Source organism: Crocodylus porosus, unplaced genomic scaffold, assembly GCF_001723895.1.
Source record: "Crocodylus porosus isolate Cpor-Errol unplaced genomic scaffold, CroPor_comp1, whole genome shotgun sequence".
Classification (NCBI taxonomy): domain Eukaryota; kingdom Metazoa; phylum Chordata; order Crocodylia; family Crocodylidae; genus Crocodylus; species Crocodylus porosus.
Window position 1 is genome coordinate 118,798,164 of NW_017728931.1, and position 19,907 is coordinate 118,818,070.

The 19,907-nt window shown below is 41.1% G+C and overlaps 1 protein-coding gene across 1 annotated transcript in view; it reads right to left on the reverse strand.

Annotated features, from left to right (window-relative positions):
* The window catches only part of LOC109315999 (maltase-glucoamylase, intestinal-like), a 137,219-nt gene that overhangs the window by 50,179 nt on the left and 67,133 nt on the right, over window positions 1–19,907 (reverse strand). The window contains exons 8-13 of the mRNA XM_019543962.1: window positions 17,358–17,483; window positions 16,642–16,773; window positions 10,499–10,612; window positions 10,280–10,396; window positions 10,112–10,196; window positions 1,986–2,103 (exon numbers count right to left, since the gene is read on the reverse strand). Of these exons, the coding sequence (XP_019399507.1) occupies window positions 1,986–2,103; window positions 10,112–10,196; window positions 10,280–10,396; window positions 10,499–10,612; window positions 16,642–16,773; window positions 17,358–17,483 (692 nt within the window). The remainder of the gene's footprint in view (window positions 1–1,985; window positions 2,104–10,111; window positions 10,197–10,279; window positions 10,397–10,498; window positions 10,613–16,641; window positions 16,774–17,357; window positions 17,484–19,907) is intronic.

Sequence of the window (19,907 nt, forward strand, 5' to 3'; positions counted from 1 at the left end):
TGCTGGCTATCCCTTAGAATGTTAGCCTGGGCCAGTTCATCAAGGATGGCCTCCTTAATAAACTTTTCTAAGATCTTTCCCAGAGTAGAAGTCAGGCTAATGGGCCTGTAGTTAGCCGGATCCACTCTCCTCCCTTTCTTGAAGATCGGCACTACATTGGCCTTCTTCCAGTCTTCGGGCACTACACCAGAGCGCCAGGAGTTTTCAAAGATCCGTCCCAGGGCCTGGGCTATGACGCTCGCCAGCTCCTTGAGTACCCTGGGGTGCAGATTGTCTTCGTGAACACCTCCAGTGATGTAGCATCCACACCTCCCCTATTCCACTGCCTCACTGCTCTAACAGTGAAGACGGTTTTCCTGATATCCAATCTAAACCTATTTTGCTGCAACTTCAAAGCATTGGTCCATGAATGAAACAGCAAAATTAAAGAGCGAATGAAAACAGCACAAATACAGCAGGATTTGATCCCTTCCTAAAACAGAAATATACATTTTGTGTCTAACTTCAGTCCTAACTGAGAAAAGGCCATAGGTTGCAGTTGGCAACCTATAGCCAGGAAGAGACTGAATCTGGCCTGAAGCAGTTTAAGGGGATAGGCAGCATACTGCAACGTAGGCAGCAGAGGTGTCTCCAGGGTCAGACCACCTGCCTCTGCTGTCTGTTCCCTACTCAGCTGTCCCTGATGTAGAATCATAGGGCTGGAAGGACCCTGAAGGATCATTGGGTCCAGCCCACTGCATGAGCAGGAAAGACATCTGGGGTCAGATGACCCCAGCCAGCTGACTGTCCAGTCTTTTCTTGAAGACCTCTAGGGTAGATGACTGCGCCACCTCTGGGGATAGCTTGTTCCATAGTCTGGACACCCAGTTGTAAAGAATTATTTCCTAATGTTCAGCCTGAAACTATCTTCCAGGAATTTGTGGCTGTTGTTTCTAGTTTTCCCCTGGGGAACTATTGTTCACCGAGCCCCTGATGTACCCCTCTAATATAGCAGTAAGCTGCAATCAGGTCCCCTCTCAGCCTTCTTTTCTTTAGGCTGAAGAGTCCAAGATCCCTCAGTCTCTCCTTGTATGGCTTGCCATGCAAGTCTCTAATCGTACAGGTGGCCCTTCTCTGGACCCTCTCGAGCTTTAGCACATCCTTGTTGAAGTGCAATGCCCAGAACTGGACACAATACTCCATTCGTGGCCACACCAATGTTGAGTAAAGCAGGAGAATCACTTCTTTGAATTTACTGGAGATGCACTGATTGATACATGCCAGAGTTTTCCACTGTGTTCCTATAGTGCTGTGAATTTAGCTCTTCTATGAAAGCAAAAGGTTGCCAACCCCTATATAAAAGGTCATTTGCTTTTCCTTTTTTGTTTGATTTGTTTTTGAATGTTTTAAAATATATATCCATCCTTTGAATATCACTAGTTTCAAAATGACAGATATTGTTAGAATAAACACTCTCCCTTTCCCAGATGCATGAATAACATCCTTTAATATTAGGTTAGCTGCGGTGCAACTCAACCATTTAGAGGAACAGTCTCTTAGAGCAAGCTAAGCTATTTTCATGTTAAGAAGAAGATTCTTATCTTCGGGCATTTGTAGGTTTCAGATTCTTTGCCTGAAGTTATATCTTCCTGTGCTTATGACGCTGCAATTTGCTGCTATAGCAATTTTCTAAAGTCATCAAGAGCCTGATTCTGTAGTTGCTGTGGATGAAAAACTCTAATGGCAGTCATCAAAGTTTCCACTTCAGCTCCACATGAGCAGCACCTAAAGAATTAGGTCTTATTAGTAAATTATGCTGTTAGATGAAACAGAGGATAAAGATTTTGTTTTCTTGGAGTGGTCCTTAGTGTATGACAAACAACAGAGAAATAGTCATTGCTTAACAGGCTCCATTTCAAAGTTTCCCAAGTAACGTACATTGTTCTTTATATTTGTTATTTAAACTGCATAAAATCTGTTTAGGAGAAAGTACTTAGGTAACTTACTAGAAAGTTGGTGCTGTCTGTGACCAGCCAAAGAGGGAATGTGTGTTATAATGACTGCCCAGATAAGTCTTTGAATCTGGACATAGAGTTTTCCAAGCCAGAGAGTTACTGGTAATTCCTGAGAGTGACAGGCAAAGTTAAACCATTAGTTACATTGTATTTCAAAACTTTTCACATTTTTATTCAACAAAGACGTACCACAAGATATAATAAAATGCCAAAGATTTAAAAAGAGAAAAAGCTAGAGTGCTGCAGGTTTTATACTGCTTAGATCTCTGCATGTCAAAGGCAACGCTGACTCTCCTTCTAGGTAAACGTAAAGCTATGTTCGAAGGATGTACAGCTGAGCAGAGTGTCTTAATGTCATTCAGATTCTATGTCCAGTAAAGCAGTTAGCAAGCAAATCACTGAATCACTAATAATGCTACAAAGTGACACTTGTTACTGATTAACATAAATCATAACCAATTTCAGTATATTCTAGAGAGTTACAGATCCTAGAAAACAAAAATATAAATGTACAAGCACAAAGACTGCACCTAATTGTGCAAAATCACGTGTCCTCCATTTGCTTATCATTAAACTATAAATAGCAATTGGGCAGCAGATTTCAAAAGGTCTCAGAGAGTAAAAATTCATATCTTAGGTTCAAATATTGCCTCTGTTGTATCTTATGCAGTGTATGAGCTTTATGGAAGTGGCAATAGTGTCCCATTGATCAGGGTGAAGGGGGAGAGGAAGGATGCACAATAGAGCAGTTTCCCAAACTTGATATGCGGGGCACACTTTTTTTCTGGATTAAAATTGGTGTTACACTTCACTCTCGCACCTGCAGAGGTGTATATGTGTGTGTGCGTGTGTATATATCTTTTATTTTCCTGTTTCAAAACATATCACATATTCCATTCTCCTGCCAGAGGACATCAGATCAATTCTCAGATGTACTGTTAAAGAAAGAAATACTTCTTTCTTTCAGCAAAGGATTAGACTTTATACCAGTGGTTCTCAAGCTGTTTAGTCTCAAGATACCCCTTTTAACTTTTCTGGATGTCACAGCATGACAAATAAAAATCACTGAGATGGAACTAAATTCAGAAATGATACAGAAGGGGACTTGGAGGCTAAAAAGTTGAGAATCACTGATCTAGCCGGTGCCACTTAAGGGTGATGGAGCCAGGACCTCCCCCTGCTGTGCCCTTCTCTTTCCACTGTCTGTCCCCTCCTGACCCTTAGTCAGTACCTCGGGGGCAAGGACAGGCCCGGCTGCTGAGGCTGCTCCCGCAGGGTCTCACATGATGGCCACCCCCCCTAGATCCCCTCCTCTTGGCTCTGGGAGCATGGGAAGAGTTAAGGGGATGAGTTGGGCTGCAAAGCACAACTCTATCTGGGTGTCTGCCAGCACACCCACTCACAGTAGAGGGGGTAGCTAGGAGTGGGGGAGGGAGGGGAAAGAGGGGGCTGGCACAGGGACTGCCTGGGGGCAGGGAAGGACAGGGGAAGGCAGCAGCAACAGCAGCCTCCAGAGGAGCAGCCACAGGCACTGCTGGAGTAGCTGGGGCAGGCACAGGGTGCATTTACCTCTTCACACAGGTGGCTCTCACGGCACACTTCTGTGACTTGCACAGCACACTAGTGTGATGCAGAACACCCTTTGGGAATCAGTGCTGTAGAGAGTCGACATGGGTTGGCACACGTGATGTTCTATTGAGCAGCCATCCCCAGAACTCCCTCAGCAGCAGTGGGGAACACAATTTAAAGTAAAATAGGCTGCAACAAGATTTGTCTGTATGGCTGTTAGCCAACAATACCTGCAGTCACTGCAAAGCAGTTTCAAAAACAGTCAAGGGATGACCATTGTCCTGAGATCCCTTTCATTTAGCCTAACATTGCAGGTGCTCTACCTCTTGATTCCAGCATGGGGGGAGGTTTCTGGTTTTACAATACCAACCTGCCCTGACTCCAAAGGAGATCATTGCAAAACATATTTGTTGCAAACGATGTGAATTTCAACCAATATGTGTAGCCTCCATGAAACTGCCATGGGACATTCAGAAGGAAAGAGATGATGGCAGACATATTTGGTTTAGGTAACTTATTTGTTTCTGGAGTCAGGTTGGGAAATGTTATAAAATTATCTTAAGAAAGAAAAAAGGCATTCCAATTTTTTTCTTTTGAATATTTAATTATATCCACATATGCTTATCTGTGAACAGGCAATTGCAATGCCTAATTGCACTTTACTGGGTGTTCAAAAATCATTACCGTAAAATGTATCTCTCAATCTCCAAAACCATATTAGCTGTCTGCTGTACTATTCTGCCAGAGCTAGACTCTTCATGATTGGATCCTTTGACACAAAAGGCTGCAGACTCCAAATTGCCTGATTTGCATGTGAGACAACTTCCTTTATAATCAATTTAGCAGCAACTCTTACTGACATCTCGCTACTTATGACTTTGAAGAAGAAGCTAAACTTCTGAAGAATGTTCAAGCATAGTGTTCTAGGGGCACTAACTCATGAGCCCTGTCCCACATAAGAAAAAAAAAGGGAATATAACAGAGAAATTACTAAGAATGCTTCCTACTTTATTATTTATTCTTATTTTTAGAACTGCATAAACACCTTTATTTCTACCTTAGCCAGAATGCTCATCTTACCCCTGCATGTTACTCATTATTTTGTTTAGGTGCACCATAGAAAATTGCTTTTTGTGGACCATATTTCCGTATTACACCATCCTTCATTTTTATATTTTGGAATTACAGGCACAAATAACTGTGGACATGAGATGAGGTCACTGGAAGCCAGGTCCACAGAAGGAGTTTAGACAGAATTTACATGCCTAAGGCCAACCATAAGATCTTCAAATTCTCCACTTCCCAGTGTGGCATATAAGGTGGTTCTGGTCAAGTTGTTGTGCTTATGCACATGCCCAAAATTGGCTCAGATTTGTCAGGCAGTTCAGCATCCAACTCTGATCAGGAGCCTCAAATAAGAATTCCCCCTACCCTTGTTGAGGGCCCCATGCGGAATATACCCTGAGGTATATTCTAAGCATGGTTGATGTGCACCTGTAGTATGCACCTGTAAATGAAACACGCAGAGGCATAACAGGGCAGCTCTGCACCCTGCACAGCTTCAGCACACAGGGCGGTACTGGCTGTTGGCTCAGCCAGCTGCAGCTATTTTTACACATCCCCTCCCACAAAGGCAGTACCCGAGGCTGCTGCCCCAGCTGTCCCCCATCAGTTAGGCTACTGGAAATACAGAAACAGCCCCAATTCTCATTCAAGAGCACAGAAGCATGTGGTGCTGCTAGTGGCCAGAACTTTTATATAGAATATAGAATTCAACACTCTTTCTAAAAAGGATCATACCTACATCTCTCACAGCCTGACTGCTATAGGCTGTCCTAGGATAGAAACATTATCAGCTCCTCATGTTAAAACTGTTTCACTGTGCAGAAAAGAATTAAACATTCACTGGGCCAGGGGGAATGAAAATGAGTGGTTCATGAACTCCACTGGCAAAGGTGATGAGTGGGGTTCTAGCCCTTGCTCCAAGGTGTGTTTATATATCTTGGTCAATGACTGCTTAATATAAAATATATCAATAGCCCTTGGAACAGGGATCCAGTTTTTGACTGAAACAGCTTAGGCCTCTATCCCCAAGAGAGAGTATAGGTCTGAGAATCCCAACGGGAAAGAGGTGCCTAAAGAGGTAAGTCCTGGAGCATGGCAAGGCCAAAAAGGCATCCTACTCCTCAGCAGTTCTTTTTGGCTAGCTTTGGTAACTCCCTCAGCTTGCTGGGCTAGGGACAGACATTACACATAAATCAGTTTAAGTGATCAGAAGCTGGTTTAAGCCTGTAACAGAACAGATGTTCAGTGCACATAAACCAGTTTTGAAAATGGCCAGGTTTGAGATAAACCTGGTTGAATGTAGTATCAGACTTAACTGATTTGGGTCAAACTGGTTTATGCAATGTCTGACCCAGACCTATTCCTGCTTTAAATTAAATCAGAGTCCCCCAGCATCCCCACATGCTCTCTGGGTTGGGTGGGGCCCTCTACTCCAGAGACCTGGGCTGACCCCTCCCCTCTTCTCGGTGGGTGCAGCTCCAGCAGAGACTGCAGGTATTTCAGGGTTTCCTCCTGCTCCGCTCCCCACCTCCCCACCCCCTGCTGAAGCAGGGATCCCTCCCCACCTCTGCCTCACACAGACACCTCTCAGCATTAGCTAGCAGACCACATGCTGGCTATGGTCCATGCTATGGGAAACAGGACAAAGGCAGACAGCATAGTGTCGGCATAGGGCTTTTGGGAGCTAATCAACAGGTAGCTGGTAATGTCCCTCTGTTCATCTTTGGAAAAAGTTGTTAGGAACAGCTTGAATGAATGAGAGAAGCTTTTGTTTTCTTAATGAGCTGATAAACGCTGAGTTAGGGGTGATAAACACTGTGATATCAACGACTTGCTGGGCTGCTGAGGGGCCTGGGAGGAAGCCATCCCTAATCAGAGCATCCTGCCAGGGTCTGACCATGCCCATTTCAGCTCAGCAATGTGGAAGGGAAGGGAGGGCTGCTCTGGTGCCCCCCAGCTTCTAGCCTGAGTCACTGCAGGCATGTGCCTGTATTTCTGGAATGAAAAGGGAATGTCTATCTACCTCCAAATCAGTTCAAGCTTTGCAGGTTAAATTAACCTGCAAAGACTGAATCAATTTAGGATCAGACTTTTTGTATGTCTGTCCCTAGCCCTGATGTTCGTAAGTCCTGTTCTGAGGAATCTAACTCTCCTCATGCACTGTATAATGAGTCTATGTAACTAGTTGCAGAGGCCAGGTGGCTAAAAGTTAAGCATTGCAACCAAAGCCCCTTCATTGACATAGCCCTAAATCTCTTCTCTGTAATGCAAGGGACTTGATAGTTCATTCTCCCTAGCTGTGAATGCAAAAGTGTACATGCAAACAGAAATGATAACAAAACTAGATGCCTAGCTGAGGTGGAAGTGCAAGATGAAATCCCTCTTCAATGCCCCTATCTTTGACCTTACTGAGGTTTTTGGCCTGGGTAGGGGCAGTAGGATCTGTGTACAGTGGTTAAGTTCAATTAACTCCTTTAAACAGAGGAATGATTCTACAAACCTGAACATTTTATATTTTAAAAAGGGGGGTTGTTTCAATTTTTACAGTTTTTAATAATATTTTGTGCACATTTGCAGTGTGTCAGAAATTATTTAATTAGTGCCCTGAGCAGCCCAGTATGGGGGGAAAGAAGATTTAAAAATAAGCATATTACTGTTACAAAGCATTCATATTGGCATGCCACAGACAGAGAAAAACAAAATGAAATATCCCATATTTCAGTGTCAATAACTAAAAATAAAACTATCAGTTTCCTACTGCTTATTAGGCTTGCCATGGCAGCAGGAGTGTTTTAGTAGAAATGTTGACTGGATTAATTGCTGGATTGTTGGCATCAAAGAAAGCTGCTCATTTCCTGTGATAGTGTGTCAGCCTGAGAGAGGAAAGTTTACCAAAGATACTGTTCTGTTAGGAACAATCTGTTAGGATTGTTCTGTTAGGAAAATGTATAGGAATCTTGACTTTACACCCAAACATGAGCAGAAGTTTAATCTCTCATGTATATATAGCATGCAGTTCCTGATCCAAAGCCTGTGCATATAAGACAAAAGACTCCCAGCTGATTTGAGGGGGCTTTGGTAATGCCTTAAACTGTGCAGAACTGAAGATATATCTCAAAATATTTTTACTATCAAAGCCAGAGATTTTAGAAAGAGAGATGCAAAAAGGAAAGGCATGCTATTCGAGTGAAATGCAACCACTGCAATACAGCAAAATGTACCCCAGACTTGCTTCTTTGTCCAATATACAAGTTGTTGTTCAGAATTTTAATAGCCTACCCACAAAGAAAAAACATACGTGAGGAAGGGGTGGACTTCACACTTTTGCTAGCAAGGGTTTTCCTTATCACCTGTGCCCAGGGCTATGGGGAACAGTGGGAGAAGGGGGTGCCCCCATCCACAATCAGATCACTCTCTAATTCCTGTTTCCAAAATGAGGGGAAAGAGGGGCTTCCTAAAAGGATATGCTGGGCCCACTAATTTGTCTTATAGGCTCTGCCTGTACCTCATATCCTACCTCAGAGGGGGGGGCCAAACTTTTTGGCAAGTATCTTTGACAAGGTAAGCCCCACATCCTCCCTGAGTGCCACTCTGATTCCCTTCCCCAGAAAGATCTGTTCTGCTCCCTGCCCTATTTTTCACTGTGTTCCCCATTCCTTCCCCAATCTGCTGCCAGCCACACACCAGAGCTACCTGTGCCATTTGTGTCATGCTATCCCTGGATTGGCCACTGCTGTCCTACATGTTGCCTGTTGATCAATTTCTAACTACTTAGGGAGCCAGTAGGATGGAGCTATAGCATTGTTTTAGCCAGCAGGGAAGTGAATAACTAACTTGCAAGATTATTGATTACACACAGATATCTTTTCAAAGAGTTGTTAATATGACAACTACATTATGCTGGTCAAACCCACCTCTTGAGATCTGACACTGATTAGACAGCCTTGTATCCTTTTTCTATGGATCAAACCTACAGTATTCTCAGAAACACTCTATTCCTGTATGACAGCGGTCCATCCCCAGGCCTCTCCAATGTAGACCTGACCCTCTGTCTGTGGGCTACCCACTGACCTTTGTCACCTGTCACACCTTGATGGAACAATAATTAGGATGTTGCTCAGGTGGGAAGGCTGCCTATTTACTACTCTGATATTAGTGGTTGTTATCCACTGCTCAAAACCTCCCCTACATGGTGGCCCACGCCTTGCAGATGATATACAGATTTTAACCTGCATACTATGGCACTGTGGCTGCTCACTCCCTGGTGCTGTGCCCCCGGCACTAGGGTCTATTCACCCCCTGTTGCTGTGCCCCTCGGCACTGGAGTCTGCTCACCCCTGGTGCTGCTCCCCCTAGCGCTGGGGTCTGCTCATCCCCCCGTCACTGGGCGCCTTGGCACTGGGGTCCGGGGCTCTGCACAGCAGTGTGTCTCAATGAGGCCTTCTCCTCCCCAACAGCCTCAGCCCGAGGCCACTGGATAAAACAACAACATAAATACGAGCCCCTGGGCTATAACATAATACGAGTTCTACAAGCTACACCTTAAAACCCCTAAACTGCTCCTCGAGTATTGAGTACCTCCCAGGTCTGGGTAGCTGGTAGACTCCTGGAGCCTCATTAGCCATAGCAACAGTCTAGCCAGCAGTCACGGTGTTCGGGGGTAGCTCTGCCCTGCAGGAGCTCCCTTGCCCTGGCAGCTTGCCAGAGGCCTCCCCTCTCCAGCCTTGGCCCTGGGGTTTATATGTGCCCAGAGCCCTATCTCCTTCCTGTCAACTGACTGGCCTGGGTGGTTGGACTTTTAACCCCTACCCTCCTGGTACTTGGTGTTCCTATAGACTCTGGTCTTAAAGGGGCAGCCCTGCCTCCCAGTAACAGGGCTAGGGTTCCCTGTTACATGCTGCAAATAGCAAAAAAGGTGTCTCACAGGGATCTGCAAAGCTTCTATGTAGTTCCAAAGAAATCCTACAAAGCATTGTGCTACTTGCTGCCCACATGTGGATAATTTGATCTGTTTTCAGGTATTTGTAATATTTCCGTTTCCTATACAGATACAGAATACAGCACTTGACATACCAAAGTCCTTTCATCTCTGCTTCTGACTTCAAAGTCACTTTTTAGTCATTCAATTTTCATGGGGGGCTAGGGGCATTTTTTTTTACATTTAGAGCCAGCTTTGCTGATTAACATAGGTAATAAGGTAAAGACACTGGCTAGACATGGTAACACTGGCAGATTGAAGCAGACTTTTAGCTTGGAAAAGGACAAGGAATGTCTTTAACTTAGCTCTGTTGCGAGGATGCCAGAGTGAAAAAAGGGTCTTGTGCTTTCTTCACCTCAGAGCTGGGGACAACTGAACCCTAAATGACTATGTAGCAGAAACCATATTGATGGCACAGTAGGCACCCAACAAGAGAAGACAAGATACTCTGCACTGGTTGAGGATACAACTTATACAAATAAAGATTATTTTCAAATGTACTCACGAGGCACATATGGGGGGTTGTTGATATCATTGGGAGTGCAGCCTGGCTGCTGACCATTTCCAAAATTAGCTGGTTCATTCATGTCCTTTAAGAAACAGAGTTAAACATAGGTAAGGAGTCATATTTGGTATTTTAGAGAAAATAAAATAAGAATAGAATCAGACTTACAATCCAAAGTCCATCATAATCAAGGACATTTTTGAACTCAACACATAGTTGGGTCCACCAGTCAGCTGTCTTGGGGTTAGTGTAGTCAGGAAACACCGAATCTCCAGGTGGCCATGCCTAGAATCAGAAGTTGTAAGTACGTTATTAATAAGCAACTTTTGATCATTTTTAGCACTATGAAACAACACTGAAACATACACATAAATTAGGAAAACCAACCTTTCCAACAGCTGGAGTTATTCCATCAGAATTGTTAACCCATATTCCCATTTCTTCACCAAGTTCATAGGGCCTGTAGGTACCTGGTGCTTCATCCTTACTTATGAAAGGATCCTGAAAATGATGGTTTTTTTAAGATTATCAGAAGCTCTAATAAAACAGCTCTTTAAACTATCTGTATTTTTCAGAATAATTTCAATGTTATAGCTAATGTGTATTGCATTGGTACTAAACAAAAAAGATATTAAAATGGAACTAAACTTGAGAGCTCATCTCAGTACAATATGCAGTAAAGTTCAATAGAGCAGTCTTGCAATTATCCACCAACCAAACAATCCCTAGAAATTCAAGAATGAAGTGACACCATCTAATGATTACAGGATTATGCTTAAGGTATGTTAGTATTAGTGATTCCATATGTAAATTAAACTAATTGTTAAAAAAAGCACTTGAATTATTTTCCCCTCATACTATCATGACTGCAGAGTTAAGCTTTTCTGAGTTTCATTATCTTTTTTTTTGCAGTTTAATATGTTTTAGATTTTTTAAAGAAAAGTTTATCCTTCATTCTCAATTTCCTGCATTTAAAATGCATGATTCTGAGATAATCATAAAATCCTTGCAATATACCTCACTCTAAAAGACTGATAACTATTCTCAATCCTATATCCATTAAAATGCAGTTTATCTGGAATTATATTTTCATTTAAATTAAACATTTTGTATACAAACCCTAGACTTAAGACTCAGAAAGGTTGCTGCCATGTTATATTTCTCATCATCTGAAGCAAAATCTGAACATTTGTCTTAGTTCCTTTTTTAATTCTCACTTCAGATTTACCAATTCATGTTGGAGTATGAAGAAGTGTGAAGCAGCCAGGAGTGTACACTTATGAGTATCCCTTCCTGTTCTCTGTTTCTTGCACTTCTTTACAGTCCCCTGCACACACACACCCTCACACTGAGCTCACATACACATATACAAATCCTCTTTCCCCTTATTTTGCTTTGTGTACATCGACGTTTGTGTGCATACCCACATTCTTTATTCTCTCCTGTCTCATTTTTTAAAATGAGAGAATTTTTCATTGCTCTCACTGGGACTGAGGCTTTAGGCTGCCCCTGTTACATGCCCTCTTACCAAATGGGTCCCATTTTTTCCAAGGAGACTAAAGCCAATTTAGGGAAAATGGTGTCCACAATGCCATCAACAGTGAAGAAGAATTCTGTGAGATACCAGGGAATGGAGAAACCACTCTGTGACCTCTGTCCAAATGAGAATAAATGGAGACAGGTGTCCTTTTCAATATGTCTTTAATTAAGGACAGCTGCCCTCTGAGTGCATTTGGGCACAGTGGAAGATTGCAGCTATATGGAATATGGCAGTTCTGTGTGGAATTCTCTGTAGAAATACTTTTGTTTGGGTTTTCTTGAAAAGAAATTTTACAGTTAAGAAAAGCGACAGGAAAATATTACTATCAGTCCTAAAAAACATTCTAGTGTAGCCCACTGTATGTAATTTAAATAACCTTTAACTATAAAGATTGAATAGTCTATATTATTCCATTATTAATTTTCATGAGAAACCAAAAAATCCGATAGTCTGTGCCAAGTTTCTTAAAAGACACATTTAAAATTAATTTTAGCACCTAAATTAATTACCAGATTTACCTGCAAATTCTCAGAAAATGCATTTTACATTTGCTTAAATCAGTGCTGCAATTTTAGCTAGGGAACATTACATTCTTCCATATCTAACAAATGTGTTGAATCTCTGCTTTAAGTGCAAAACTCTATTCAGCCTTAACAACAGACCCACAGTTGGTGTTTCTATAATTAAGGAACACAAGTGTCCATTAAAGTTTTAACCTGCTTAAGTAGTTCAGCTTTGAAAAAAGAAAAACTGTCCATCTGCAGTAATCATTTTTTAATCCCAGAAAAGATGGTTCCCAAGGGACATCAAGGCTCTAACAAGTCAGCTTAATTAGCTACTCCTAATCAGGACTTCAGATTTCTTTTAGCTAAGAGGTTATTCCAGCGCATACATCTAATATATTATGCAGGCTTAGCATCATCATCCTAAGCAGAACAAAAGCCTTTCATACCTGGTTTTGCATTCCACAAGGTTTAGTTTTGGTTCTTTTCCTCCTAGTGCCTGTGTCTGTTAACTCTTTCCCCATCTGGCTCGTTTTAGCTGTCCACCCAGCGACTGTTCTTGGGAAAGGCTGAGCCCCCTTAACTCCTGCTAGTTATAGTAAATATTGTGGGCAATCAGAATTTCTCAAATCCAGGCCACTTTTCCCTGTGTGCTCAGAGGTATGCCTCTACCTTTAAAAACATGAGTTGTAGCACCTCCCAGCACCCTACCGTTAAAAGCTGAAGTCATTGAGTATTATTTTTAACCACCGTACCTCCTTATTGACAAATTTTAAATAATTTCTAGTTAATGCAATTCCTTGCTGTTTCTATTTTAGTATTATTTAACGACTACTATGCAAAATCTTTCACTAAAATTTTCCTGCTGTAATAGATATTTATCATTTTACTTTATAATTAATCTTACTTTTAGAACATCTTCCTTTGTTTCTAAACAATGCATTTGTTCTGACTCAGAATAGGTCACAATTTAAAACAGGAACACTGTTCAAAGCAATGACAATGAGCAAGTCCTGAGAAGTTTAGATAACATTTTCCCTTAGACAGAAGGGGTGGTAAAGTTCAAGACTTCCAGCAGTGCAGTACTATGGTATTTCTATTGCTCAGGTGCCAGAAGACTGCACTCAGAAATGCTTTTAGTAGCATAATCTTAGCAATGTACTAGTATCTGGATAAGAGAAGACATGGAGTCTCAGCAGCTCATGTATGTCTGAGTAGGTTTGGATGCCTTTACAGCTGTGCATAAGCCAGCATAGAAACAGGCAGTAAAGGGAAAGAATTGGCCACTGAGTTAGGACTGAGACATATCTATCATTCACAAGTGCTTACACTGGTGGTTCTCAGCATCTATGGCCAGACCAGACTGAATACAATTCCATCTGATTTCAAAAACTAAACAATCCTGGGCCTGGCTACTATTTCGATGGGAAACCACCTGGAAATCCAGGGTTTGCAGGCAATTCTCACCTCTACTTTGAAGGCATGCCTCAAGAAAATGGACATCAAGAGCTGGGAGGAGATGGCTGCTAACCAACTCCAGTGCTAAGCAACTCAACCGTGGCACCCTGACAGAGAATCACTGGGGTACAGTTTTGTTAGCAGTTCATAATGAACAAAGGATCAGATAATTTTGACCTATTTTCTATTTGCATGTTGTTCATGAATAGACTGACTTTTATTAACCAGTTCATTATTCACAAGCATAATGTGCATACAGTGTACAGTGTATACACAAGCATACAGTGATCAAGATCATCAGCTGATGCAAATGGTGGGACTTCAGAGGTGTTATGCTAGTTTGCAACTGATGAGCATCTGGCCCCTTTTGTCAACACATTTTATGACTTATTGGCAAACCACATTCACCACATGTGTGCCACTATTTGGCATTATCAACTTATGACCGATCACTAGCTACATATTGTTGTTTCAGTCCTGTGGTTTGGCAAGCATAACTCAAGGAGTTAGTGAGAGCAGCCTGTGGCTGTTTGGAACAGAGCAACTACAGAACTAGGAAGAAATATTTTAGGATATTTCAAACTTTTCCTTTTCTTGGCAATTGTGTCATGCTTTTGTCTAAAACATTAGTGCTGGACAAAATCAGGTTATTGAAGCCAGGAAGTTAACAGATTTAATGTAATTTAATAGACCTTTCAAGGCATACTGTAGCATAACAGTCAGCCTGCCTGTCTTTAAGAAGAGAAGAAGGTGATTCGTACAACAACAGATACATAACTTTGATTTCAAACAGTATTTAAAGCTTTAGAACAAATTTTGAGGGAAAGAATAACTAAAGGCAGGGAGGTAAATGGAAATTGGGATAAAATGCAACACAGGGTTAAGGAAGCTAGATTGTGTCAGACTTAACTGATAGCTTTCTTTGATTTTTTCAGACATAGGAAATGCAATCTAGATGCCAACAAGTGATTTCACTATGTAAGCAATTATTAAAGATGAAGATGATGATAATTAGTGCAGGAATTGTAATACAGGTAGGATTCTGGTTAACAATGAGAAGCCAATGGATAGAACTGAAACAGAGCTTTTAAGAGTGGGAAGATACTAGTGGAGTTCCTTAAAGATCAATCTTGGGACCAATATCAGTTAGTACTGACCTTAGCACATAATGTAGGAGGCTCCTAGTGATATTTGCTGATGACAAATTGTTTGCAGGTGTCATTAATACTAAGGAGGATCAGAATCTTACATGGGCAGAATTGCATGACCTGAAAAATGGGAGTAATAAAATAGGGATGTAATTTAAGGGTATATGCAGCCTGTGAGGCCATGCACTTAGGGACTAATAACAAGAATCCTTGTAGTAAGCTGGGGCTTATAAGGTGGAAATGAGAGGAGGAAATAGACCTGAGTGTATTAGTCAATAAGAGGATGATTAGGAGCTACCACTGTAATATAACCATGAAAAAGGAAAATGTGATCCTTACATATAATGGGGAAAAATACTTTCAGCAGAGATAGGGAAGTATCAGTGCCACTGCACAAAGTACTAGCAAAAGATACTAATGTCTGGGCAGCATTCTGGTCACTTAGGTTCAAGAAAGAAGAATTCAAACAGGATCAGGTACAGAAAAGGGCCACTAAAAGTTATTAGGGGGTCTGGAGAGCTACGCGAGGTCATATTCAAGGGTAATAAAGGACTTTGGCTTATTTAGTCAAGCAAAATGAAAGCTCGGAGAGGATATGACTGCTTTTTAAAAACACTCCTCTCTGAGCAGGAGATCATTTATTTAAAGAGAAGATTGGCACCAGAGTAAAGAAGCACAAACCCGAAATTAAAAGAAGGTTGCAACCATCAGAGACCCCAGGGTCCAAACCAGCATTCACACAAAAGGCACAGAGACAAACTACCAACTGGCATTATACAGAGCATGATAAAGTCATGAATAGGATGATATGACATGATGCCCCTGATGAAAGGGAAACGGACTCAGTGCCACCAAAGTTCCTTCCTGCCCTATACTCCTATTTATAGGTAAAACAGTATCTTCATCTACTTACACTCACACACAGTCTTAATGTTTGGCATGTATGTACACAGACCCCCACACAAGGCACGTGGGCATATTCTTGTTTACCTTATATAACTGCCTCCCTGCTTAATCCCCAATTGAGAGCAGGGTCAGTGCAATACTCTGGTTATTTATTAGCTTGAGGAACACTTCCACCATGGTGCTTCATTTCTGTTAAACTCTGAAGCATAATTTTTCATCTATCTATTAAGGCCACTTATTTAATTTACTGGCCTTCCAATTTTCTGTCACCAATTACTTTCGTTATAGTTATTGTGACAAGTAATTTCAGTGTGAGTATGTGTGTGTCAATTTGCTGCAAAGAAACAGCTGTCTTTGTAGGAAAAAATGACAGGGAAAGCAGAAAGTCTCCTACTGCCATTTCTGCCCAAAATTAATCTAGTTGGTCATGACATCAATTTTGGTTACAGGCTCAAAATTTGTTTTCCACAAATTTTCATGTAAACAAAACTTCTCTTCTATGAATATTTATGAAAAGAAAACATGGCAAAGTGAATTATGGTCTCTAGTTCTCCAAAATGATTTTGACTAGTTTTTCCCACTATTCAGTCAGTATTATATGCACAGTAAGCTAATTGATATATTGTCATAGAGGCATTTATCATAAACCTGTACACACTCCACTTAATCCTTAATGGAGCCCAAGGATTTTTTATTTATTCTTCATTGAAACTTCTGGAAAAAGTGAGAAAAAAATTAAGTGTTTTTGTACACAGAGAATATTGCTATAGAAGAACCAGATAAAAGCAATAGTGAATCATAGTGAGAAGTGTATAAATAATTACTTTTCATTTACAGGACAGATGCATGTTATTATCAGAAGAAAGAATGGAGAAGCCATTACATAGCACACATACTTCAGCACCTAGACATTGTGGTGAGTGATACCACATATATACCCAGCATAAACAGACAATTAGCAATATATTAATTTACCAGGATAATGACATAGTGCATTCCATCTTTTTTCAGTTGTTGAATGTACTCTGGCAGACCTGAATAATTCTCTTTGTCATAGGTAAAGTCCAGATTACGTTCCATATAGTCGATATCACCATGTTGGACATCCTGATTGTTTGTTGAAATGAAAATATTTTAGTATTTTATTCACAGAATCAGAATTTACACAACTCTATGTAAAGAAAACTTATGAAGTAAATAACTTGCTAGCACACATAACTTAAAATCCTGGACATAGCAATAGATTAAGAATGGGAAAAACAAATTCTGCTCTCACTCACAACTGTAAATGCACTATAACTAGCTATTGACTTTATCAGAGTGGACTGGAAGGTAACAAAGAGTACATTTGGTCCAAGCACCTTAAAAATTATTTTTGTTTGTGAGCTATAAGGATAGCATTTGAAAAACCATTACACAAGATTATGAATATCCTCTGGGGTTATTGGGATCCTATAACCCCAGCTGACTTCCTGCCCTTTGGGCAGGGGGCTGGACTCGATGATCTCCCGAGGTCCCTTCCAGCCCTGATGTCTATGAAATCTATGAAATCTTACTGTGCCATTTCCTTCATAGAGTAATTGTTCCCTTTCCATTGTTGCTGCTGCTATCATCATCATCATCTTCCCATTCATTTCACTTGGGGAAGGTGATTCTAAAATTAAAATATACTTTGCAAAATTCACACTTACATATGGAATATCATACTGCTGCATGCGAGCAACTGTTTTTTTTAACACGTCAATGCTTCCATAATTCCAGCGAGAGAGCTGAAATCCCAGAGACCAATAGGCAGGTAAATGTGGGCGTCCAATGGCCTAAAACAGAAATTGAGAAGAAATATATTCCAAGGGGCAATCAGAAGATTTTGGAGAAAGAAAAACATATTGATATTTTCATTTCATTTCGTTAACCTGGACCTCAGCACCCAGGTTGAAGAAGAATTCATCGCAGCAGCTCTTCAGTGAAGAATGGAAAATGAAATCACTTGCAAACTTCTTCCATAATTTTATTCACCAACAAAACATAGACCTATAGAAGATACTCACTGCAAAATTCTGTAACAGAAGTCATTTCATTCATTTTCTCCATAAAGATGCAATTACAAATACTGGGGCAAACTGTGTGGTCTACACACTAATTCACAAGAGCAATTCTTGATAATTCTCCAATCTCATTTATGTCCCTGGCAGCCCTCACAGTCTTTAGAGACCTGAGTTGGTCAAGCATGTCCATCAAAGCTGTTCAGTAAAAACCTTTTTTTCCCTCTTTTTTATTAAAAACCAAAGAAAGGATCATTTCAATAGGAAATAAAATCATTTTATACTTTATCTATTTTTGTGGAAATCTTTGGAAAAATCATTAAGTGGAGTATTTCCTCACCAAAACTAAACATTTTTCACTGAAAAAAATTGAATATTTTCATAGAAATTTTGAATGAAACAAAAAATACTCTTGAGGGGTTTGTTTTCTTTTCTTTCTTAAAGTACACGTCTTTTTTCCAGCCAGTTCCACTAGAGACCGCCGCAAGTCTTTACCCACAAAAGAGGAAGGCCTAAACAGGGAACTGTTGTGGTTTCAGCCCTTTACCAGGGACAGGTCATGCAGAGGCTGTTCATAAGAACAAAGTTAGAGGGATAACAGTTGGTAGTACAGGATAAAATTTCCAGGTAGTTACCACGACATAAATACACATATGTAATTACTCCAAGAGGGATCACAATGGATTCCTGGTTGCTAATAATGGCCCTCACGCTGTAGCATTCACAGTGGAGCAGATATGTAGCTGCTCTGCATCAAAATATAAGGAGAGGGGCCTGACACAGGCTCTCTCTCTCTTTCTCCCGGTAAAGGTTTTTCTGCAGATGGTCTAGCATGTGGTCTCCTTTCAATGCAGGGCTAACTCCTAAAGAAGGGCAATTCAAGGTCCACAATATCACTGTCAATCCCTTCAGGAGAAACATCAGCTACAACAGTGTTGTTAGCAGCGTTTGGGGTATCGGTTGCAGCTTGAATAAGGCGGTACTGTTTTGTCCTCTCAGTCTACATACTTATATTTATATGTCTATGTACACAAGTCAATGTATATCTGAGCTTGGTTTTCATTAAGGTTTAAATAAAGTTATATGTACAGCTAGATGATGTAAGCAAATGTTCGTATTACTTCAACTCTGACTTCCCTATTAACGTTTGTTGTCTTGTGTAGCTCCTCATAGCAGAGATGAACTCTAACTATAAACTTGAACAATGCCCAAGATAAAGGATCCCAGTCCTAGCTGGGACCTATGAGCAATAATACCACAATAACAATCGTGACTATTTCTTTGCATCTTTCCCCGCAAAATTAGCCTTTCAAAGTTGGGGAGTATGTCTTAAGTGGGAGAGCTGTTTTTTCTTCCAGGGAAGAAAAAAAAAAAGCAAGCAGATACTGTGCCAAAACGGCTTCCAAGGTAGCCGCCACTTCTCCCAGGGGCAGCAGGCAACACCGGTGAAGTCCAGCTGTTAACTCTCTCCCAGCTGCTGGTGAGGCAGGAGCTTTTGGCTGAAGAGTCACCAAGCTGGCTAAGGGCGAGGGACCTGCTGCATGTAGTGTGTAGTACCTTGGTGAGGTTTGTGGTGTGAAAGCAACATTTTATTATTTACAGGAACTTATATAAAGAACTATGGATAGTACAGAAGTAACAGTCTCTCTACTGCCTTTGCAAGGATCTGTCTCTGTCCTTTACCTCTGTCCTGCCATACTAGGAAGCTCTTGCTACCTCATCCAGACTCTGTACTGGAGTGTCACACTTCCTGGAGTCTTTGTTTCTAGGAGGACTTATTGTGTCGTACAGTTGGCCACAACTCTGCAAAAATCTTTTTTTCTACATTCTGCCTTCAGAAACAAGGTGCATGTTTTATTTGGGAGTATGTGCTATGTGAAAAAATATAGTATTTATAGGAACAATAATCTGATGGGTGGGTATGTCTGCTCTGCCATCTGCACTATAATGCATGAAGAACTGAGCCAACTTTAAATGAGCTAGCTTGGGTGCTATGATCTGCCTTGCTGCACCAGCACAGTGCTCAATGTTGGATAATTTACTCTAGTATAGTAGTATGCAAGATTACTTGTTTAACACTAGCTCAGGTACATAAAACAATGCAGTATGCATTTTCAGGGACATCCTGGGAGCATACCACAAGCTCAGTAAAGTCCCTGCATGCTGCACATTCACTGCCAATTACTCATCGTTGTTGGC